The sequence below is a fragment of the Gobius niger genome (assembly GCF_951799975.1).
Source record: "Gobius niger genome assembly, chromosome: 19".
Lineage (NCBI taxonomy): Eukaryota > Metazoa > Chordata > Actinopteri > Gobiiformes > Gobiidae > Gobius > Gobius niger.
The window spans coordinates 3705754-3730599 of NC_136870.1; the positions used below are offsets into that span (position 1 = coordinate 3705754).

A 24846-nucleotide genomic window follows, 5' to 3' on the forward strand; every position below is an offset into this window, starting at 1 on the left:
TGTGTGTGTGTGTGTGTGTTTGTTTGTGCATGCGTGTGTGTGTGTGTTTGTTTGTGCATGCGTGTGTGTGTGTGTGTGTGTGTGTGTTTGTGCGTGTGTGCGTGCGTGTGTGTGTGTGTGTGTCTGCAGGCTGGCCCTCTGTGAGAAGGCTCTGGCAGAGTACTTGGACACCAAGCGTCTGGCCTTCCCCCGCTTCTACTTCATCTCTTCAGCCGATCTGCTGGACATCCTGTCCAATGGGACCAACCCACAGCAGGTGAAACACACTGAGCCTGGGGCGAAAGCCGACTGATGGCCGTGGTGCACTCTCGTGTATTTGTAGCACTTACTGTGAACTGCTGAGAGCAAACGCCTCTGTCCTCGCTGCATGCAGCCTGGTGCAGTACCTCTGGTGTCCACACAGAGGCACTGTTGATTATTGTTTTAGCCTGTTACTCCCACGTCCCCCTGCAACAGTCTCTCTCTAATGCATTTTCACCTTGCAGAAATAAATCACAGTTAAGCAAAACTTGCCACTAAATCTCTGTAAGAAGAAGTGGCTACTGCAGAACCAGTCTTGCCTTCTATTAACAACTCCTGAGAACGGCTAAAACACAGTGATGTGGAAACTCGAGCAGCTAATACTTCCTCATGGTGCGGCGCATTCTGTCTGTCCACTCAGGTCCAGAGGCATCTGTCCAAGCTCTTTGACAACATGGCTAAGCTGGAGTTTGAAGTGGACGAGCAGGGGAATCCTTCGAAGTGTGCACTGGGCATGTACAGCAAAGAGGGCGAGTACGTCCCCTACAGCCAGCCCTGTGACTGCAGCGGACAGGTACCAGCTGCCTCACAAACTCTGACGGGTTAACCATTCGGGGGGCGTTTTTCATATTCTGCTTGACCATGACTGAAAGACAAAGATGAAAATACCACCTGCTGTGTCCGTGACGCCCAGGCTCAGGGAGAAAAATGGAAATATCAAACGCACACATCACACATTACAATAAGCAGACAAGTGAAAATGACTCTGCTCTTGCCTGTGGGATTTTGAATATCAAAGCTCCAAAGCCATTAATATTCTATTACTTTCCATAGTATTGGCCTGATCCCACTGTAGTGCTTATTAATGACCTCATTAGGGGCTATTGATAAGCATATGCTGGCTGCTGGTGTGAAAGGTGTCTCAGTGTCCGCCCTGCTGCGCTGGCACATGGAGCAGGAGAAACCCCGATTCACGTCCGTCAAGTGCGGCAGTCATGTTCACATACACCTACAAATGTACGCAAAATGTTCTTCCTGCTTCTTCACATGCATTGGATTTCTTTTTTAATGAAGAGACCTCCATGTAAAACCTTTGTATTAGGGTTAGGTTCTTCTTTTAGCATTACTATCCTTCTGTGCGTAATTTTGGCCAGAGCCGGGTTGAAATTTATGTTGTTGTATTCACATTATAGATGCAACAATTGGAGATTTTGGATTTTTTATAAGATTGTGAATATCTTTTAACATTTGCATTGTGCTTCTCAAACACAAGGTCGATAAGATCTCCATTCTATGGTCATTATTCTTTCTCTTCACACCTGGTTATGATAAGGTACTATGGTAGTCACAGCTGCCCTGCCAACCAGTGCCATCAGCCCCTCAAACGACTGTCAGCCACTCACTCACGCACTGCTGTAAGTGGAGCTGACAGTCTGCACCAGTGGGATGTTTTGGACCAGCAGCAATTCTACATTATTTTGTCCTTCATTAAAAAAACATTACCTACACTAGCAACGTTTCTGCAACTGACTTCAGGTCTCTCCATAAATGTACCGACTTATGTGGTGAGTTCTTCTTTCAAACACAGTGGAGAGAGAGAGGTACTTTAGTTCATCTGTGAAGCTGTATCAGAGGTCACTTTTATTGATATACAAATACCAACATGTTTTGTGTGTTTCCCTGTTGGTTCTCTAAGGTGGAGGTTTGGCTGAATGCAGTGCTGGACCACATGCGCTCCACTGTGCGGCATCAGATGACAGAGGCAGTGGTGGCCTACGAGGACAAACCCAGGGAGCAGTGGTTGTTCGACTACCCCGCTCAGGTAAAAGCCCCGCCCAGGTAAACGCCCCGCTCAGGTAAAAGCCCCGCCCAGGTAAAAGACCCTCCCAGGTATAAGACCCGCTCAGGTAAAAGTCCCGCTCAGGTAAAAGCCTTGCTCGGGTAAAAGCCCCTCTCAGGTAATATCCCCGCCCAGGTAAAAGCCCTGCTCAGGTAAAAGCCCTGCTCGGGTAAAAGCCCTGCCCAGGTAAAAGTCTCGCTCAGGTAAAAGCCCCGCTCAGGTAAAAGCCCTGCCCAGGTAAAAGTCCCGTCCAGGTAAAAGTCCCGCTCAGGTAAAAGCCCTGCCCAGGTAAAAGTCCCGTCCAGGTAAAAGTCCCGCTCAGGTAAAAGCCTTGCTCGGGTAAAAGCCCCGCTCAGGTAAAAGCCCCGCCCAGGTAAAAGCCCCGCCCAGGTAACATCCCCGCTCAGATGAAATCCCCGACCAGGTAAAAGTCCCGTCCAGGTAAAAGTCCCACTCAGGTAAAAGCCCCGCCCAGGTAAAAGCCCCTCCCAGGTAAAAGAACCTCCCAGGTAAAAGCCCTGCTCAGGTAAAAGTCCCGCCCAGGTAAAAGCCCCGCTCAGGTAAAAGCCCCGCTCAGGTAAAAGCCCTGCTCAGGTAAAAGCCCTGCTCAGGTAAAAGCCCCGCTCAGGTAAAAGCCCCGCTCAGATAAAATCCCCGACCAGGTAAAAGTCCCGTCCAGGTAAAAGTCCCACTCAGGTAAAAGCCCCGCCCAGGTAAAAGCCCCTCCCAGGTAAAAGAACCTCCCAGGTAAAAGCCCTGCTCAGGTAAAAGCCGCGCCCAGGTAAAAGCCCCTCCCAGGTAAAAGCCCCGCTCAGGTAAAAGCCCCGCTCAGGTAAAAGCCCCGCCCAGGTAAAAGCCCCGCTTGGGTAAAAAGCCCCGCCCAGGTAAAAGCCCCGCTCGGGTAAAAGCCCCGCCCAGGTAAAAGCCCCGCTCAGGTAAAAGCCCTGCTCGGGTAAAAGCCCCGCTCAGGTAAAAGCCCCGCTCAGGTAAAAGTAAAAGACCCTCCCAGGTAAAAGTAAAAGACCCTCCCAGGTAAAAGCCCCGCCCAGGTAAAAGCCCCGCTCAGGTAAAAGACCCTCCCAGGTAAAAGCCCCGCCCAGGTAAAAGTCCCGCTCAGGTAAAAGTCCCGCTCAGGTAAAAGCCCCGCCCAGGTAAAAGCCCCGCCCAGGTAAAAGCCCCGCTCAGGTAAAAGCCCTGCTCGGGTAAAAGCCCCGCCCAGGTAAAAGCCCCGCCCAGGTAAAAGCCCCGCTCAGGTAAAAGCCCCGCTCGGGTAAAATCCCTGCCCAGGTAAAAGTCCCGCCCAGGTAAAAGCCCCGCTCGGGTAAAAGCCCCGCCCAGGTAAAAGCCCCGCCAAGGTAAAAGCCCCGCCCAGGTAAAAGCCCCGCCAAGGTAAAAGACCCTCCCAGGTAAAAGCCCCGCCCAGGTAAAAGCCCCGCTCAGGTAAAAGTAAAAGCCCCGCCCAGGTAAAAGCCCCGCCCAGGTAAAAGACCCTCCCAGGTAAAAGAACCTCCCAGGTAAAAGCCCCGCTCAGGTAAAAGTAAAAGCCCCGCCCAGGTAAAAGCCCCGCCCAGGTAAAAGCCCCGCCAAGGTAAAAGACCCTCCCAGGTAAAAGAACCTCCCAGGTAAAAGCCCCGCTCAGGTAAAAGTAAAAGCCCCGCCCAGGTAAAAGCCCCGCTCAGGTAAAAGCCCCGCCCAGGTAAAAGCCCCACCTCAGTAAAATACCTTATTAAGTAAAATTCTGTGACTCATATAAGGTGGTCATTTAGGTGTTCGGTCCAATGTTAATGCTCCTGGACTTGTTCAGAAATGTTCACTGTGAACAAAGAATTGATTTTAAAACATAAAAAATGTCAAATGTAATAGTAATACAAAGGCCCAATTGGAACATAACTTGCTATACCAAATGTGTTCAATCTTGCCCAGATCAGTTGCATAATGCTGCCTGGTGTCCCACTGAGCCTTCTGCTGATGCCATATTCAGGCTTTATGAATGCAACATGATTTTAGTCACTAATTAGTCACAATTAGTCATTTGTCATAAGTCTGTTGTTGCTGCATCAAAACACATTTTCCATCCTTTGTTTATGGCAGGAATCCCGTCATGTCCTGTTTCCTAAAGCTGTTTTTACGCCTGTCACTGCTCGTTCTGTTAGGAGACGTGACTTTGCTGGATCTTGATCAGATGCCACACAGAATGTGAAGGTTATTGTACATGCTGTTCTTGACGGACGTCCGGGATAACATGCACATCAGGGTACAGCAAACAGCCGGAGATTGAACTTTCTGGTGTGGAAAAACATTACATTTTTGTGCCTCAAAGATGGAATTAGTGCAACAAAAAGCAAAAAAAGAAAAAGAAAACCACTACCAGCTATTTTCTGTGGTGGTGAAGGAGAGGAGATTTAGAGGCTGAGATAGTGGATAGTGGATACTCTTTCTTTGCAGTAGAGGAGTGTAGTGCAACAAAGCTTAAATCTAGGCAACTTTAACTTGAAGATCAATTCTGACCTTTCCTAAATACTTAAAGGGTCTATACAGAGTTTAAAAATGTTAAAATTAAGCATTTTCCTCCTACATGTTCCAGCCATGCTCTAATGTGTATGAGCCCAGACCTGTTCACCACAACTGCCTCTAAAATCCTGCACTGTCACTCAGAAAGATGTTAATTCGGGTCCAAAGTGCCGTCATGCACGAGCTTAAAGGAATAGGCCACCGTTTTTACATACTAAGATATGTTCTTACCTCACTTTAGACGTGTTAATATATCCCCGTCTGGTCTTTGTCCGTGCGCTCTGTCACGCAAACGGAGCACATACGCAGCCTCTCCCACATGTCACATAGCTCCGAAAAAGCTCACGATAGAAGCTACCAAGCTCTTCCACGTGTTCCCTATTTAAATAAAGTTACGTGAAGTGTTTTCATGCGAAGTATATTTACACAGAAATGTAACATGTCGATTTTATAAGCAAATAAAAAGGGGGACTATATTGTGAGGCGTAATGATACGAGGAGCAAAACGTCCGCGTAGTAACTCCGAAAGACTTCCCCCGCTCACTTCCGTCAATAACCTTTAGGAGTTACTGCGCGGACGTTTTACTCCTCGTATCATTACGCCTCACAATATAGTCCCCCTTTTTATTTGCTTATAAAATCGACATGTTACATTTCTGTGTAAATATACTTTGCATGAAATGCAAGGGAACACGTGGAAGAGCTTGGTAGCTTCTATCGTGAGCTTTTTCGGAGCTATGTGACATGTGGGAGAGGCTGCGTATGTGCTCCGTTTGCCTGGCAGAGCGCACGGACAAAGACCAGACGGTGATATATTAACTCGACTAAAGTGAGGTAAGAGCATATTTTGGTATGTAAAAACGGTGGCCTATTCCTTTAATATAGAAGCTGCTGTTACACATAAGACCTGAGGTGGCAGTAGTGAGTATAAAATGACGAACTTGCATCTAGCCCCTTTAAACGTTAACGGCCAAGGTGGAATTTGAGCGGAGAAGAATGGCGTTGTGGAAGGAAGTTTAAGCGTCTGCGCTGATCCCCAGGTGGCGCTGACGTGCACTCAGATCTGGTGGGCGTCCGACGTGGGCATGGCCTTCGCCCGCCTGGAGGAGGGCTATGACAGCGCTCTGAAGGAGTACAACAAGAAGCAGGTGACCCAGCTCAACACGCTCATCTCCCTGCTCATCGGACAGCTCTCCCCGGGCGACCGGCAGAAGATCATGACCATCTGCACCATCGACGTCCACGCTCGAGACGTGGTGTCCAAGATGATCGCTCAGAAGGTCAGCCGACACTAGACAACATGTGGACACTTGAGACGACAGTTCGTCCTCCACAGTTAGTTTTCTCCCTTAACATCTTCAAAAAGCAAAAAGCACAAAAAAGCCGGCTTTCCCTCTCGCATTCATTCACAAATATTGACATGTTTACAACCCCCCTTGCAATGCATTTTTTTCTCATAATTATGTCAGTACATTTACGGACGAAGTTTCAAATTGATATCTCTCAATTTTTTCCCCTATTCACCTGCAGCGTGTCGCCTTAACCCCTTAACTCCCACCTGAACCGAGCACATTTTCTCCAGTTTGGCTTTACCCCAGTCCAAAAGCTTCTGGAAAAAAAGCTGTGAAAATAGCAACAAAACTGAGACGAAAACCATGATGGAAATGTGACAAAAAAGTGACGAAAAATTGATGAAAAAGTGGCAAAAATGTCACAAGAAATTGACCAAAAAATTGACCAAAAAATGACAAAAATTTGATAAACATTTGACAAAAAAATTACAAAAATGTGACAAAAAAATGAACAAAATGTAACAACAAAATTACAAAAATGTGACAAAATGAGACAGAAGAATGACAAAAAATTGATTTAAAAAAAAGGACAAAAAAAGGACAAAAATGTGACAAAATAAGACAAAACATTTTGACAAAAATTTGATACAAATTTGACAAAAAAATCATAAAAATTTGACAAAAATTTGACAAAAAATTGACAAAAAATGACAAAAAAATGACAAAAAATGAGTTGAATACCCAACAAAAAAATGATGGAAAAAAAATCTGATGACGTGAGGAAAAAGATCCTCTCGGTTCAGGCGGGAGTTAAGAGGTTAAACATGGCTACATCATATGTGCAGTTCAGTCAAAAACAGGTGCTGCTCATGTTGGCCAGGGCGTCCTTGTAGAAGAGACTTTTAATCTCAATGAATCTTTTCTCTTTCTCTTTCTCTATCTTGATTAACCCTTTTGGCCACTGTCATGTTAAGTGCATGTGAAATACTGACACATAAAAGTTAGTCATTTCACAGATCTGTAACAGAGAGTTCACAAATCTACTGTAGATGAATGAATGTCGGTTAGATGCCCAGCAGAGTGAGATGTTTTTGAGAAAAATCAATGAACAATAACCATTTCAGACTGAGCACATATTCAATAGTTGATCTTTGACATCTTGTGTAATATTTGCTTACTTTTTTCCTTGATCCTTGTTCACAACAGTGTGTTAAAGTCGAAATACCCTTTAATTATCATTCAACAGGACTTACTTCAAGACACTGTGTTATTCAGACTTTGACATTTCTACAGAGTTTCACAAGAGTCTGCAGCCAATGAGTAATGCTCTGAACACAGGGCAGGCAGGGCTGATGTCCGGCTGGTTTCTGTGTTCCAGGTGGAGAATTCCCAGGCCTTCGTGTGGCTCTCCCAACTCCGACATCGGTGGGACGACACAGACAAGCACTGCTTGGCCAACATCTGCGACGCACAGTTCCTCTACTCGTACGAATATCTGGGCAACACGCCGCGCCTCGTGATCACTCCACTCACAGACAGGTAACTTCACAGCTGCCTGGTGTGTGCTATTGGGCCAGTCAACTTCCCCACAACACAAAACTCAAACTAAACAGAAGTCAGTTTCTAGAGCCCGATAGCAGCAGAGGCAGCTTCAGTACCAGAGAGCACATCTCACCTGCCTCTGCACACGGGGCAGGAGAGGGAGGGGCGCCCGTGCCCTCAGGATGGGGATGGGCGCATATGCAGGGAAGGGATGCATCTATGAGAGTGTTATTTCTTTATTGGTTTATTTGGTCAGGACAGACACATGGGACTCATGCATTCAAACATGCCACGCCGGATTGTAGCCAAGCGTTTATTTGACCATGTGACATTAGCACAAGTTGTGCTCCACCGATAAGGCTGGAGCTTATCAGACATGGCATTGGATCCAGTTCACATCTCTAATCTCCATGCCACATGCTGAGGGAAAACTGTACAAAATGATACATTTGACGTGTTTGATGAGAACAAACGTTATTAACAAATGTGTTATTAACAAATGTGTTAATATGACCAGATGTCGTTCCAACATGTGCACTCTATAGTGTTCCATATAGCAGCATGTCCAGTGTGAACAGACAGCCTCTGCTCCGGCGCACTGCCAGGCTCTGTTTGTCCTCCTGCATGTGTGCGTGCAGGACGCCTGATAAACCCTCTGCCTCTGCCTGTCGTCCTGCAGTCCTATTGGCTGCAGAGAACACACTGACCACAGGCCTTTGAAGCCAGTACAAAGCACAAACAATGAGCTTTGATAGGCGGGCAAGCGCCGAGCAGCACTGCGCCATATGCTGCCTGGCCTCTGCGCGGCTCAGACGCTGCCATCAGCTTTCATTTCCACCACAGAGCCTGGGCTAGACAGTCGGGTGTCACATCCTCTCATCCTGCTGTGACTGAAGAAAAAGCATGTATGCACCACCATGTTGTTACTCAGCGCTCTGCACAAGTGACTCAAGCAAAAGGAGCATGCTCCTTATGGTCCTACTGCATGGTTCTGTGAACTTCAGTCTTGTGTTTATGCTGAGAATGGACACAAAATTCACATTGTTTTTGAGAGTCTTTGCATGTATGATCTTTTCAACTATTTTAATAATCAATTCATCACTTTCTGGTAAACACAGACTGAAAAAGAGCAAAAATGACATGGAAACTTAGTATTTTGTTTTTAAAGTGAGTGCATGTGGAGTGTTTTGTACATTGTAAATTTCATAAATATCTGTCTGTGTCTCGGAACAATTATCCAATCAGAGGGCAGAATTAACATTAAGAGCCTCTTACAAATGTTCACTTTAAGTTTCCTCCATTAACACATACTCAAGCCGCGCCACTTAAGCCTTATGTGGTAAAAAGTTTGAAAGAGATACAGTTTTCATGTGTCTTTCACAGCCAATTATTCATTTAACAAATAATAATAATAATTTACAAATAATCTTCAGATAAATGGATTTCCAAAAGAATCATCTCTGTTGGTTTTGATGTTTCTTACGCTTTGTCTTAATGATTACCATCTTCCACACGGTCTCCAGCACCTGCTCCTCCTGGTTACAGTCACTTCCAGTCTGCCAAAACAAGTGCAGAGGATTATCACGTTAACCTCTTCATATGTACACAGCACTTACAAACCTATTTACTGAAAGAATCCTGTGTTCTACAATACGGTGTGTAACCTAAAATACTCATCTTATATTAGTCCAAATGGCAGTTTGCCTAAGACCTTTCCCTCAACATCGCCCAAATCCACATCCCTCCATTGTGCACAAAAGCGGGGTCATGGGGGACACGACACGAATAAGCTTTTAGATTCCACGATAAGAAATGCATGATGAGCCGTGAGTCTAAAGTTTGGACAGGCTGTTTCCAACCAGTAGATGCCGATCCCTCATGTCTTGTGTGGCGGGGGATGTGATGGGGATAATTGACTTTGTGGGCTGTAAACAGATTTCCTCCTGACCACCATACTCGTATCATAAACCCTCATGAAGATATCAGCACAATCATACAGATCTCACTGCCGACGCGTTATCTCTGCACACGCAGCAAACCCGGGGACAGATCCGTGCCCGGCTTATTTACACCGTGGGAGAGAACGTCCGTGTGTCGTGTTGAATGCAGAGCTCAGGAACACGGCTGCATGCTTACCGTGGGTCCTTATAAATCAGCATGTGCAGCCGAACAGTTAGGCTAAAGGAATCACATGCACTAATCTATGGCAGTGGGACGGTTATCGGCGCAGTGTTGGCGCTCGCTCAATACTCGCCGCTGCATCTCTAAAGCCGCCATTATGCAGAATGTCAGGCATATTTTATCGGAGCGGCACACACAGAGCGAGGCGGAGCCGGCGGGAGAGGCAGAGGCTGCACACTGCCTTCTCCAAACGATAATGAAACAAGTCACCTCTGACAGCAGCACTGGGACAGGGAGGAATCTGTGTGGAGAAAAGCCCTGGAACAGTGGGATGGAATACAATTCATCAAGGCATTACATGGACAGGTCAAAGAAAGTGTACAGACGTTCAACCTCATGACCTCATGTTGGTTTAGCCTCTCAATACTGCTATGTTCATCTTGTGGACCATTATGAAAATGTGAGGTTTCAACTACAGAATGGGAGGTTTAAAATACAGAATGGGAGGTTTAAACTTCAGAGTGGGGGGGTTTAAACTACAGAATGGGAGGTTTCAACTACAGAATGGGAGGTTTAAACTACAGAGTGGGAGTTTTAAACTACAGAGTGGGAGGTTTAAACTACAGAATGGGAGGTTTAAACTACAGAGTGGGAGTTTTAAACTACAGAGTGGGAGTTTTAGACTACAGTGGGAGTTTTAAACTACAGAGTGGGAGGTTTAAACTACAGAATGGGAGTTTTAAACTACAGAATGGGAGGTTTAAACTACAGAATGGGAGGTTTAAACTACAGAGTGGGAGTTTAAAACTACAGAATGGGAGTTTTAAACTACAGAGTGGGAGGTTTAAACTACAGAGTGGGAGGTTTAAACTACAGAGTGGGAGTTTTAAACTACAGAGTGGGAGTTTTAAACTACAGAGTGGGAGTTTTAAACTACAGAGTGGGAGTTTTAAACTACAGAGTGGGAGTTTTAAACTACAGAGTGGGAGTTTTAAACTACAGAATGGGAGTTTTAAACTACAGAGTGGGAGTTTTAAACTACAGAGTGGGAGGTTTGAGTAGAGGGTGAGTGTCTGAGAGTCGTTGAGCTCTCGAACAGGCTTTATTCTCCTGCCGCTGCTCTCTGAAGTGAGCTGAACTTTTTACGGTGACACTCACAGCAGCTCACAGGGAAGTGCTGGTGTCCGTACGTGTGCGCACAGATGAACGACCTCGCTGTGCTCGGGTCACCCAAAGAACCAAGCCTCGCCCAAATCAAAACACTTGAGGACAAAGCGACTCAAAAGCGAATGAGCAGTCCAGCTCCAAGAAGCGGCTGTTGATGATAAGTCCCCTTTAAATGTTTGAAGCTGGTGGACTCGGCGCCACAGCCTGTTGGCTCTGCGCTGCAGACATGACACACTGTATACAGATGGGATCATTCGTCTTCCTCCTCCTCATATCCCCTCCCTCCCATTCATCATCTCTGAACCACAGCTCATTAGGACCGGTGCCGTGCCGGTGTGAACGTGCCGGTGCCCGTCAGCTGGCGTCAGCGTCCGCCCGTGTCCTCACAGCAGCTCCGCGGCCAGGCTGTTTGTCCGAGTGGGCCGTGGCTAATGAAAACAGCGGCGCGTTCTTTCTCACTTGATGAGGAGGTGTTGTGTATTAGCGGCTGACAGCAGCGCACTGTTAGAGCTGCTGTGGCACTCTGAGTCACATCCCAGTCTTCATCAGCTGCATGGGAACAGCACCGAGGAGCAGCCTTCATCATTTCCTCCTCGCCGTCACTTTCCGCCGTCACCAGGCCTTAATCCTTAAAATTTTTTCTGGAACAATAAACATTGCTCAAATAATTCTCCTACTTGAAAAGAACATTATTGACTGTGACTGACATGAGTGTGTTTCCTCAGAGGGCTGGGCACCATGAAAAGAGTCCTCAGGTGTAAAGCTTGCTTTCGTGGCTTTCATAAAACGCCTACTTTGCTTATCTCCAAGCCCGCTCTGACGCCGGCTTATGCCCCGCCCCCCAAAGACAGGCTGAAGCCAATGGGAAAAGGCGGCATTTGAAATCTTACAGAAAATTACATTCACACTTGGGCGACAGTGGCGCAGATAGGGGGGCGGGCTGTCTTGTGATTGGAGGGGCCGGCGCTTTCGAATCCCGCAAGAGCTCCTTGGGCAACACACTTCACCCACCTTGCCTCTACTCTCCTCTAGTGTGAATGGGTGAGTGTGGTTCATTGAGGTAAAGTGCTTTGAGTGCCTAAAGCAGGTAGAAAGGTGCTACACTGTATACATGTGACCATTTACCACATCATCATGCGAGCAGGTGAAGGATGTTAGATATTGTTATGGACATTCCATGGCGTTCAAAGCCGTGCACTCTCAACGCAGCGGCCGGCTCATGCACGCGCTGTGACGTAAAGTAGAAACAAACCTTGATGAATGTGTGTCTGAATTTATGAAAAAAATGACCGGACACGAGCAGAAAGTCCTCGTGTAAAAGTGCACATAAGCCCGAACCGTGCACATACATCTTACTGAACAAGTCATTTCATTGTTCATCATTTACTTTAAAGAGGGGGTATTCTGCTTTTTTCAATCACATAGCACCAGGCTATATCACACTACAATGATGAGCAAACCTTCTGTTGGTCTGTAAATGCAGTAAATTAGAATAACTGCCTTGTATAAAATGTCTCTCTCAAAATGGCTGTAGTGAATGTCTTGAAATAGGCCTCTGTCTCTTTAAGAACCTCTGAGCTTTTCCGACACGCCCCCTCCACACGCTGTCTGTGGCATCAGTGGGGAGGGGGTTCTGCTGAGGAGCAGTGGTTGGTTACTCGGCTGGTGACGAAGGCTCGGGGGCGTCTCCAGGAGGTGGGGGCGTTCCTAGGAGGACTCAGGCAAACCTGATCTAAAATGGCCGCCATCAGAGTTTTGACAGATTACTCAAAAATACGTGAATGTGCCAAGGCAACATCAGGCATGTTTTTAATGAGGGAATGACATAATAACATGATGGAAAGCTTGAAAAAGTCGATTTTGCATAATACCCCCCCTTTAATATTTAGTTTGTGTGCTCTCTCTCTCTCCCTCTGTGTCTTGGTAAAACCCACTCATTAACACCTCATGTTAGGTAAATCTCATTCGTACTGTAACTCACTTTGCGTGTCCTTTTATGGTGAAATGGAGGTGTGGGGAGGGCGTGGCAGGAGTTGGGTTGGCGTGAGCAGATCCCCTCTGCAGGTGACTTCTATAAAGCGCAGATTTTGTGGAGAGATTTTCTGTGGTGTGCTCCAAACATGGCCACTCCATGTGCAAAAAATCTACGCCGTCTTCTATTCATCCTAGGAGACTTGTTGGAGACCAGTTGGAGGTGCATTCATTCCCCACATGGTTCTGCAGGTGGGCCTGACTGAAGGGAGGGGCAGGGAGATATTTCAGTTGCTCTAAAAATCCAAATCTGCACTGGCACATGTAGAACCTGGACTCTCAAAGTAAATGCATCAATTCTGATTTTTAGGTTATCTGCTTTTTCTGACCATGCAAACAGAGCCATTGCAGGGACACAGCAACCCCTCACAGGTTGAGGACAACAAATAGTGTTCGCATTGTTGCCACAGCTGCCTGAGACCGCGTAGAGCTCTCTGAGACCTCTCGGGGACCATGTGGAGACCATGTGGAGACTCTACTGAAATCGAGCCTGTTTGTTTTCACCGAGACTGCCTGGAGACTTGTCTTATCTCCAGGGGACATCTCGGAGACATTTCCGTGACCAGCGGCAGCTCGAGTCTCCAGCTGGTGACGTTGCGGAGACTGGAGAGAGTTGCAGAGCCTCTGTAACGTCTCCACGACTCTCTCCAGTGAGATCGGCCCTTAAACGCTAGCAGCTCGGCATCGGAAAAGTTTTGATCCTGTTCCCCATTTTTGACACAATCATTTTTACACAAAAGAAAAAATCCTTATTTTTTGGCACAATTTCTCCCAATTTTCCACCATTTCCCACACATTTCTTGACAATGGAAATGAACCCGATATTGTAACTGTTTCCACACATTATCATGGGTCATGTTTTCAGGTTCTAGATAACAAATATTAGTAAAGGTATCAGAAAAACGTATTGTTCAGGTATTGGTATCAAGAACCGAGTGTTGTTACAAAAGAGGAAAATCCAGTTACAATAGTGACACGGAGCACGATCCCATTATGAAAACACATTATTTCACCTGATCCATCTCAGGGGAGTAGGACTAAAGAAGTCATCCAAATAATTACTCAATGAAATATTTGGTGAAGTGTTGAGTGGTTTATGTCAAAGATCCATTAATGTTCCAGTAGTCGAAAAAGCCTGATAAACGGGACACAATATGATCATGTAATGCTGCGTAAAAACAGATCATTGAAATTATACAAAAGTGAAGGTAAAGGAAATGTTTTTTGTGTTGTTTGGTTTGGGCCTGGAACCGCCACCTTAACGTGGTGGAGGGATTTGAGCGCCCGAATGATGCTGGAGCTCTGCTGTCGGGGGCTTCGTGCCCCTGGTAGGGTCTCCCAGGGTCGCAGGTCCTAAGTGACGGGTCAGACAGAGCGGTTCAGCAGCCCCTTATGAGAGACCAACAGGCCTGGTGATGGACCCACCTCCTGCAGGAGGAGCCATGGGGCTCGTGCAGTGTGATTTGGGCAGCTGCCCCCACGACCCAGCAAGGGACGAGTGGAAGAAGATGGATGGATAGTTCTGGTCCAAAGTAAAACATAGTAATAAGCTATTTTGTCTTCCCTATTTACAACCAAACCAGTTGACAGGATGTCAATAAAAATGGCATTCCCCATAACATTTTTATTATTATTATTATTATTTTTTATGTTTTGAACGTTCAGCTTTCTTTTAAACACAAATAATGATGTACTGGACTAAAGCTTCCCCTTCCACTTATTTACACCTTCAAACGTCAGACTTCTTCAGGTTCAGCAATTTATACATTAATTACCAGTTAAAACAAACAAACACATTTTTATGAAACATGAATCAATTGAAGCTTGATTTACTCACAGTCGGAGTCACAGTCAGGAGAACTGATTGAAATGAACGTTCTACAGTCATGTAAGCTGAATGACTGCTGTGGAGCACAGGCTGGAACTACAGCAGTGGTTTGTTCTGAGTGAGTTTAGTGAGTGCATTGTCCCAGTGTGTGGCGCTCAGTGGAAGTGAAGCCCCGTGCCTCAGTGCTCTCCAGCTGTAGGCGTCTGGGGACTGAAATTTATAAGGGGGCCTGGGGACGGTCCTCTGTAAAGTGGTCTCATTTGTCATTGCTCTCCCGACCACTCTGTACATTATATTCTATACAAAAGCTTCTGTCCAAGAGTCTCTGGAATGGGTTTTTCTCCCTCTGTTTATAGAACGCACGCTTCTCACATAAACTCACTGTGAACCTAATCCAAGTGGACATATGCTGCATAAACGTGGATTATAAACCTCCTTTATATATACAGTATATATTTTACATTCCATATTATGAGCTGATCAGATCTGCTCGGAACATGCCCAGTCATGGTGAATGGACTTTGTAAATGCAGACGACATTTCCGGGCTCTATCTATTGCACGACACAATCCAGGCAGACTGGAGAGAACGTGCTGCTGAGAACAAGGGCCTCATTCTCAACACGTCCTTTCAGTCACAACAAGTGAAAACAGCATGACCTCTTTCTAAAGAGGTCCTGAGCTCGGCTTTATTCTGGCATTTTAATATTGGTAATAATACTTGTGTAAAGAAGCGATTCGATGACTTCTGCTTGTGCGCTTCATATCCAGGTGCTACATCACGCTGACCCAGTCCCTCCACCTGACCATGAGCGGAGCCCCGGCCGGACCCGCGGGCACCGGCAAAACGGAGACCACCAAAGACCTGGGCCGCGCGCTGGGCATCATGGTGTACGTCTTCAACTGCTCCGAGCAAATGGACTACAAGGTGAGGCCACGCAGAATCGAAATCGTAGAATCAAACAATGTGCATGCTTTGGGTTGAGCACCCAGAGGAGACCCACCTGACACCGGGAGAGCATGCACGCATCTCCACAGCCTGGCACCCACCTTCTTACCCGCCAATGTTGACACAAACTGACTTCAAATATTAGTGGAGGAAGTGCTCATCAGCATTCCGCGGGGCTCCCTCACTCCCGCCTTTGTCAGCAGCCTCACAGTTGTCATTAGACGTGTCAATCCTTGGTTTCCGTCTCATCTCTCTCTCTTTCATCCCGCGCTCCTGGAGAAAACAGCTGAGATGAGGCCTGATTGGTGTGCTCTAACTAAAGCGTGTGAAAGTCCCCCGGCCTCTCGTGCATGTTTAAGGAGGCTCACGCATGGCGGCATGAAGAGTGGCTTAAGGAAGACGGAAACACTGGTGCCTGACCGTGATCAGATCTGTCCCTCCATTCTTTATCCCAGACCTCTGCTGGCAGTCTCATTCACTCTCATTATGTCAACAAACAAACACTAATCTAATTCTGCTCTTTACCCTAGTAGGATTGAGATTGCACTTGGATTTGGAAAACACATTCAGGAGCAATAACATGGAGACTGAGCTGTGTATTTTAGCACATGACAGTAGAGATGGAGTGTGCAGGAGAGCAGTGTTAAAGGGGGGGGGGGGGGTATTATGCAAAATCAACCTTTTCAAGCTTTCCATCATGTTATTCTGTCATTCCCTCATTAAAAACATGCCTGAAGTGTTGCCTTGGCACATTCACGTATTTTTGAGTAATCTGTAAAAACTCTGATGGCGGCCATTTTAGGGATAGGTTTGCCTTAGTCCTCCTAGGAACGCCCCCACCTCCTGGAGACGCCTCCGAGCTTTCGTCACCAGCCGAGTAACCAACCACTGATGCCACAGACAGTGTGTGGAGGGGGCGTGTCGGAAAGGCTCAGAGGTTCTTAAAGCAGTACCAAGTAACGTGTTTACCTTAATAAATCCTTTCCGTAGTCCCTGTGGGGGTAATACAAGTGTTTATGGGATGATTGGAGGGTCTTTCATCTCCCCCTGGTGTCTCTGGCCAGAAAACCATGTTTGCAACTTGACTGCCCCCGGTGCGGAGAAAGCAATACACACTAATGTAGTCACGAAGAAGAAGCTAACATGCTAACGGGCAAAGCTAACTGCGGGCAAACGTCACTTTAAACAGTATTTACAGCCAAGTTTGAGTGAAAAAAAATATTTTCATTGTATAATTGGATGCACAGTAACCCTCTCTCTCGTCACCTTTCCTGTCAGCGTAGTATTTACTCTCCAAGACAGTTAATAAATTAAAAAATCGTAACTTGCTACTACACCTGCAGTTGTGCTTTTGGCCTCTAGGGGGAAGAGTTACTTAGTACTGCTTTAAAGAGACAGAGGCCTATTTCAAGACATTCACTGCAGCCATTTTGAGAGAGCAATTTTATACAAGGCAGTTATTCTAATTTACTGCATTTACAGACCAACAGAAGGTTTGCTCATCATTGTAGTGAGATATAGACTGGTGCTATGGGACTGAAAAAAGCAGAATACCCCCTCTTGAAAAGTAACTCGTCGGAAATAGCGCTGATTCAGAATGTTGGAGCAAACATACTGTGAGCCTGTTCTAGCCATAAAATCCCCAAAGCTTCAGCGCAGCGGTGGCACAGCGGTTAGTGCTTCACAGCTAGAAGGTCCAGGGTTCGATTCCCACCTTTCAGTGTGGAGTTTGCATGTCCTCTCCGTGTCTGTCCGGGTACTCCGGTTTCCCCTGCCACTAAAAACATGCACAATAGGTCAGGATGAATGAGAGTGTGTTTGGGAGTGCCCAAGGCTCCGATTTGGAGTAGCTTGTTCATTAACATGCACTGTCCCCACCAAATAATCCAATAGAAAATAAAGGTGGGTGCAAAAGAGAGCTCTGGAAATCTTCTCTGGAGGAGGCGCCACACCCGAGTTACCCACAGCAGAGCAGGAGAGAGAGGGCTGCTGTGAAGCTGGTCAGAGAGGCGACAGTGAACACCCACTGCTCTCAAAGACTTTAGTGCAGCAGTAATAATCTCAGTACAATTACCGCGCTGGAAGATGTGGACAATCTGTGCTGCCAACAGTGGTCAGGCAGTACAATCAGGACCTCAAAGGGTCATCTTTAATGTTCTATGGATAGCTTTATTGCATGTTCTTGCTGATGTTTAGTTTTTAACTGCAAGAATGAATCAATGAAATAAACTTGAGAAACTTGAAAGCAGCGTCTCCTTTCAGTCTCTGACCCAGAGCTCAGTCACTGGAACTAACACAGCAGATGGAAGGCAAAAGGTACAAGAACAACCTGCAGTGAAACAACTGATCCCACAGACGATGGGCAAACAACACATTTACTAAATGCACAATGGCTCATGTCAGCGCCTGCCGCCGTTTGTAAACCAGATAAAGGGCAAAGTAAATCTACATCTCTGCACTGACTTACCCACATCACGGACGTATAACTCCACACACACACACGTCTGTCGTCGCCGGCTTTAAATCCATCCAAACAAGTCGTCAAATAATAAAATAAATCCGTAAGCTCCGCTCGTGTGTCAGGCTCGTGCTCCAGCTGTACTGAAGACAACAACAGGCCGTGTGGGGCTTAAAGGGATGTTTCAGGATTTTTGACATAGGGCCTCATTTCCTAGTTACCCCGAGTGTTGCTGATACCTGGAGATATTTTTTTTTGTTAATCATGCAGTTCTTTTATTTGGAGAGTTACGTGGCGCTGGGCTATTGCAAGGCTAGTGCATGTCTATGGTGTCAGCTAGCCTGCATTAAAAACAGTCTGGCAAATCACTTATAACACCAGACTATTGATGTACACTGCGTTTCAAATTATTATGCAAATTGTATTTTTGTGTCAAAAAGGTAAAAAAATAAAATAAAAAATAATGAAACTTGTGGATGGTATCGTGTCTCGGGGCTCTATGAATCACTGACATTAATCTCAGAGACCTGGGATTATTAGTTGTTGGTTAAGCCCAGTTAAGGGAAAAACTACTGAAAAAGGGTGTTCCACTTTTTTTTATTATTATTTCATCATTTTCAAGCTATAAGAAAAAGGATCTCTCTGCTGATGAAAAGCTTGAAATAGTTGAATGCCTTGGTCTGGGTATGAAAACCTTTGATATTTCATGAAAGATTAAGTGTAATCATCGTACTGATAAGAGATTTGTGGATGATTCAGAGCACACTCCAATTTGTGCCGATAAAGGCACAATATGGACGGTTTCTGCCAGACAAACACATCAGATTAAGAGAACAGATGCCACAAAGCAGCATACAGGTATTTGAAGCTACTGGTGCCTCTGGAGTCCCCGAAACATCAAGGTGTAGGACCCTCCAGAGGCTGCAGTTGTGCATAAACCTTCTATCCGGGCCTCCCCTAAACGGTTAATTGAAGCTGATGAACAGAAACGGCTGCAGTGGCTCAGAAATACATGAGGACTCATTTTCAAACAGTCTTGTTCACTGATGAGGCCGTGTAACCCTGGATGGTCAAATCAATGGAGTAGTGAATGGTTGGTGAATGGCCACAATGTCCCAACAAGGCTGTGACGTCAGTAAGGAGGAGGCAGAGTCATGTTTTGGGCCAGAATCATGGGGAGAGAGCTGGTCGGCCCCTTTAGGCCCTTTTACGCTCCCTGAAGGTGTGAAAATGACCTTTGAAAAATATGTGGAGTTTCTGACTGACCACTGTCTTCTATGCTACATAAAGAAAAGCCGTGTTTTCCCGAACAAGATCATCTTCATACATGACAACGCACCATGTCCTGCTGTAAAGAATACCTCTGCATCACTGGCTGCTATGGGCAAAAAAGGAGAGAAACTCATGATGTGGACCCCCTCCTCCCCTGACCTCAACCCTGTTGAGAACCTTTGGAGCCTCAACAAAAAAAACTTCTATGAGGGTGGGAGGCAGTTTTCATCTAAACGGCAGCTCTGTCCAAAAACTTGCAATTTTAATGGATTTAAGAATTTTGAAGCTGCTTTCACACAAGGACTCCTATGTTAAAATATAACTTGACCTGTTAATATTTTTTTGATTGAAATATCTTTTGATTTCAGTAAATATGACCTCCTAATGCTACAAATTCAACAAATGACCATTTTCAGTTAATTACAAGCTTTAAAATGTATTGAAACGATGAGTTGCATAATAATTTGGAACAGTGGATTTTGAGGTTTTTACTATATTTATTTTTGAAAAAAATACCGTTATCACTAGGAAATTTTTTCCACCACATTTAAATGATCCTCTACCAGTTAAAGACTTGAAAATTATGCTGACTCTCATTTGAATTGACAATTTAGAAAATCTTAGAAAAATGTCATTTGCATAATAATTTGGAACGCAGTGTAAATGTCTGTGTCCATAGAATAATTTTAACCATTTTGCATTTAAAATACCTTATATTTGAGCAGCATCAGCTTCGTGGTTGTATAAGCTACGCAGCGGCGGAGTGATCTGCTAGAAAATAGTCCCTCAAAATGCGATCATTCATGTGATGCAAGGTCAGTAATATTCCAAAAATTACGACACAGACATTTATACGGTTAGTCTGGTGTTATAAGTGATTTGCCTCAGGTGCTCTGTGGAGCGGGTCAGACTGTTTTTAATGCAGGCTAGCTGATACCATAGAAATGCGCTAGCCTTGCATTAGCCTAGCACCACAAAACTCTTCAAACATAAGAACTGCATGAATTACAAAAAAAAAAAATCTCTCCAGAAATCAGCAACACTCTGGATAACTTGGACATTTTCGAAAATTCCAAAATATCCCTTTAAACCAATGAAAGTGTCGGACACACACGTGCTCTGATTTATCCCGTGTGCCGTCGATCAGCCAATAAATGTCATTTTTGCTCCTCATCTTTCTCACTTCCTGTGAGCCTTAATAAAATAAGGAGGAACGGGAATGGAGGAAAGAGTCATTCATTAGCTGACTTGTTACTGGGAAATCTAATGGAGAAACAAACACCGTTATTTCTGAACATCATTCCCAACACTGGTGGATGGAGAAGTCAGAATGGATGAATGGGTCTGTAGAGATCTGAACAACAGGGTCAGTCAGTTTTGGACATAATGATTCCCTGTAAAGGCGCAGAGGTTTTTTTGTAGTATTTTTGTGTGTGTGTGATATGATATACATGTTCTCCAATCAGAATACTGGAGTCTCGCTTCCTTTGGCTGTTCTGATGAGAAGAGACTGCAGGAGCATCGCGTTTGTCTGCGCTGCAGTCGCAGAAAACAAACTCCATGTGTCTCGCGCTGTGCTAAATGCAAACTATTCTCACCACTCGTAACAGCCAGAGTTTCGCAGCCTCCAGGTCGGGTTGTGTCCTGGAATCATCATGTAATTGCAGAGTGCGTTGTGAGCGGAAAAACAAAGCCGACTGTCGTACGCTCGTATCATTGTGTTGAGCTGTGTGTATCTTTAGAGCCAGTTTTGACACAAATATGAGGCGGATCTTCACAGAACAAGCAGCGTTTGCTCGTGAGAACATCACGTTTGTTAGAGATTGATTCAAACTAAGGATGTTTTTCTAACAACTCCTCTTCCTCTTTGTCTCTTGCAGATTTGTATCTTGTTGCTAATGATGCTGACTGCTGTGATGTTGAACAGTTTTTGAAATATGATTACAGCTCGATGCTCGGGTGCCTGAACAATAAAACATAGGCTATACAGTGGGGGAAAAAAGTATTTGGCCAAAATCCAATACAATGTCTATGTCAGGGGTGTCAAACTCATTTTGGTTCGCGGGCCGAAATATAGCTCCCACGGCAGGTCGTGGGCCGCCTATAATAGAGAAGCTTTTCCCAATAAATGAATAATAACAAGCAGTGATTTGGTCAAAACCCCAACTTAACTGTAGCTTCATTAATACGCTTGTACACTTACACTTGTATTGCACTTCACAAGCCTGTGTCACAAGTTCCTCAAATTACTACACAGTCATTATTCATTTACTCCACACTGGTAAGCTGTTATTGAAGCCACAGCCGCCCTGGGGCAGACTGTCCATTTACCACGTGGCTATATAATGTGGTGTTCAAATCCTGAGCTCTTATGTCATGCCCTCTGCTGGACACGTGTGGAACTCTTTCCTTTTTTGTACATTTAAGGCCCCCTAGTGGCGAGAATGAGCATTGTGGTTATTCTTTAAAAAATCATAACTCCGCACAGGAATGGGCTAGAGATTTACTTTTTTTTTACATACTCTGGAATTTATGCTCTACGGGGCAGGGGCCGGATTAAATCATCGGGCCATATGTTTGACACCCCTGGTCTATGTGAAACTGACCAAATACTTTTTTTCCCCCCACTGTATATATATAATACCAGTGTTAATTTAATCGACTAAAATATTTAGTCTTAATTTTAGTCAAAGACTAAAACATTGACGTTTTTTCTCATGAAAAAAGTTTTTCATGAGTCTGAAACTATGATTAAAATGTCCAGATATTTTAGTCGACTAAAACAAGACTAAATAAAAATGAAAAGGAGAGACTAAAATCATCCAAACTTCTATTGACCGTCTGAAAGAGCCTCAGATCATGTCAATTCTCTGCCAAAGGAACAGCCGAGTAACAAGATTATGATTATAATGAATAATATAAATGCAAAGTGCATAAATGTAAATTTACTTGCAATTTTAGTCGATTAAAACTAGACTAAAATTTAAGATTTTTTTTTTTTTACTAAATCTTGACTAAAATTTAATTCAATTTACGTCAAAGACAAAGACTAAAAGTAAATTAAAATAAGTTGTCAAAATGAACACTGGGCTATACATTAAATATTAAAATATTTATCCATATCTGTCAGAAAAATCCCACTTAGGTTTTTGGTGAAAATGGTGCAGCCCTACTGCTGTGGTCAGAGGGCACAAGAGGAAGTGCGCCCTCTGCTGGTGTTTTGTATTATTGCGTATAACTGCATTTGGTGTTTTCTAGAGATTAACAGTTTTTTGAAGATACACTACAAAGATCATGGCTAAACGGTTGAAATAGTTGTATAAGTGTGAATAAAGTGTTTTCCCTGAGCTGTAGTGAAATGTGAATCACATTTATCTCCTCTGTCTGCTCCAACAGTCGTGTGGGAACATCTACAAAGGCCTGGCACAAACCGGAGCCTGGGGCTGCTTCGACGAGTTCAACAGGATCTCCGTGGAGGTGCTGTCTGTGGTCGCAGTCCAGGTAAGAATCTACTTTGTACATGTTCATATAATGATGAAAAAACTACATTTGAACATCACTGCAAGCTGACCAAGACCTCCTGATATCGGGTGTGGACTTGACTTGAGACGTTGACCTGGGACTCCACTGAGACTTGGATCCCAATGGTTGAAGACTTGTTCCTTGTGACTAGAGATGTCGAGATGAACTGGTTATAAAGGCTCAGGATGGGTTTTAGGACCTGCGGTAATCTGTGGTCACACGTCATGAGCCACAGGCATGTGCACCTGTGTGCCAAACAGTGCACACTCCCCACTGCAGGCAGAAGAAGCAGCGGAGTGTTAAATCAACCTCCAAACACATGGAGTCAGCGGCAGGTTCAATAATCCGAAGAGCAGGGAGGAGAGAAAAGAAGAGTCTCAAAAGGACCATGTGCAGCTGCATTTGTTGTAACAAGGAAAGAGCGAATGAGGGAGACATGAAAGTCACCTGATTACAGAAAACATTCTCACAAACTTCCTTTACAAATGGCTTTAGTCCTTTACAGTCATCATCATTTGATTTATCTTTTTTACATAAGGGTAAAAGCATAACAAATTGTTTTTTCAACGATAAAGTAAATGTACTACAGTAGAATGAATGTTTGTGTTTTATTTATCAGGTGGAATGTTACACAGTGTGGCTCTAAGTAATTATAATAATGTGCATATGACGTTGGAGACGGAAAAATTCTCTGTCTTTTTTTCCTTAATTCTGATATTCGTGAAATGACTATGTTTCTCCTCAGAGTAACCGTGAGTGATTCATTTACAATCGTAACATTCCCGCCTGTGACATGGGAAGGCTGGAAAACATCATTCATGATCCATTTCCTCATTCAGAGGAGGTTGAGCTTAAGCCTAAGCTGATGCCTTAACCTAATTCTAGTTCTCTTTTGAATCGCTCCATCTGACTGGGCCTGTAGAGCTCTGCCCTCAGAGCGTGTGTGCCATTGGGGCTGGCTCTGATTGGACTTCAGCGTCTGTGCTGCCATTGTTAGGGACATCAGCATTACTCACAGGGAGCTGGGGATGGAGGCTGTGGTGTTTTCCTTTCCTCAAGGCCAGGAGCAAATCTTCTAATGAGGCGTGCACTGTAAATATGTCCATCTAATGGGGCCCACCGACACTTTACACAAATAATGTGCTTCTATCCTAACAAAGCCCCGGGTATTATGAGGTACCAGAGGAAATATGTTATTTAAGAAAAAAAGTTCAGATGACACATAAAAAGTTGCTGTTCAAATGTTCCATTCTGTGAGAACATTACCCATAAATCAGCTGTTTCTGTGTTGATCCTGGTGCGATCACTTTGTCTCTCTCTCCAGGAAAGTGAGGGGATCTGGCCAAAGCTCTGAATAAGCCCCACCGTGTGTGTGTGTGTGTGTGTGTGTGTGTGTGTGTGTGTGTGTGTGTGTGTGTGTGTGTGTGTGTGTGTGTGTGTGTGTTTGTGTGGGGGTGGGTGCCGTGTGACCCTCGGGAGATGATGATGATTGGCAGCTGTGACAAAAAAGATTTTGATTGACATCCACAACTCCTCGGTTGTTTGTTTTTAGCTTTAGCCGACAGTCAGGTCAACATGCCCAGGGTGGACTCTCTTTCAATGATGGAGGATTTGCTTTACAGCAGCTTTCAGAAGATGTCTGTTCAGAAAGATGAAGTTGTGTTTTGTGCTCTCTCTCTCCCTAGACCCCATTTCTTTGTTTAGTCCTAATTTGGACCTGGTGTAGTTCTGGCTTAGTCCCAATGCCACCTGTTAGTCCAAATTTGCCTGATTTAGAAATGAGACATTTCTTTTTTCTTCTACAACACCGGCACCTTAAAAGTTATTTTTTTCTCACTGTTTATGGCAGATGTCATGGATCATCCTTTTTATGCGGTATGGTTTGAAAGCATGGGCGACTGTGTACCCTGCAGAGCCGGCCTGTTAAAGGAGGCCCATGAGGGCTCATTACAAATCTACAACTTCTGTGAGCTGTACATGAGCTCATAGTAACCAGAAAATGAACATAGAAATTCAGGCTTTTCTATCTTTGACCCCTGAAACGACAGTATTTTCAGACGCCTTTGCATTCTAT

The 24846-nt window shown here is 44.9% G+C and overlaps 1 protein-coding gene across 1 annotated transcript in view; it reads left to right on the top strand.

The window, feature by feature from the left end:
* The window catches only part of dnah9 (dynein, axonemal, heavy chain 9), a gene marked incomplete at its 3' end in the record, with an annotated part of 755285 nt that overhangs the window by 408162 nt on the left and 322277 nt on the right, over positions 1-24846 (top strand). Inside the window, exons 28-34 of the mRNA XM_079578063.1 lie at positions 130-256; positions 662-814; positions 1937-2062; positions 5632-5871; positions 7262-7422; positions 15343-15499; positions 22647-22751. Coding sequence (XP_079434189.1) covers positions 130-256; positions 662-814; positions 1937-2062; positions 5632-5871; positions 7262-7422; positions 15343-15499; positions 22647-22751 — 1069 coding nt within the window. The remainder of the gene's footprint in view (positions 1-129; positions 257-661; positions 815-1936; positions 2063-5631; positions 5872-7261; positions 7423-15342; positions 15500-22646; positions 22752-24846) is intronic.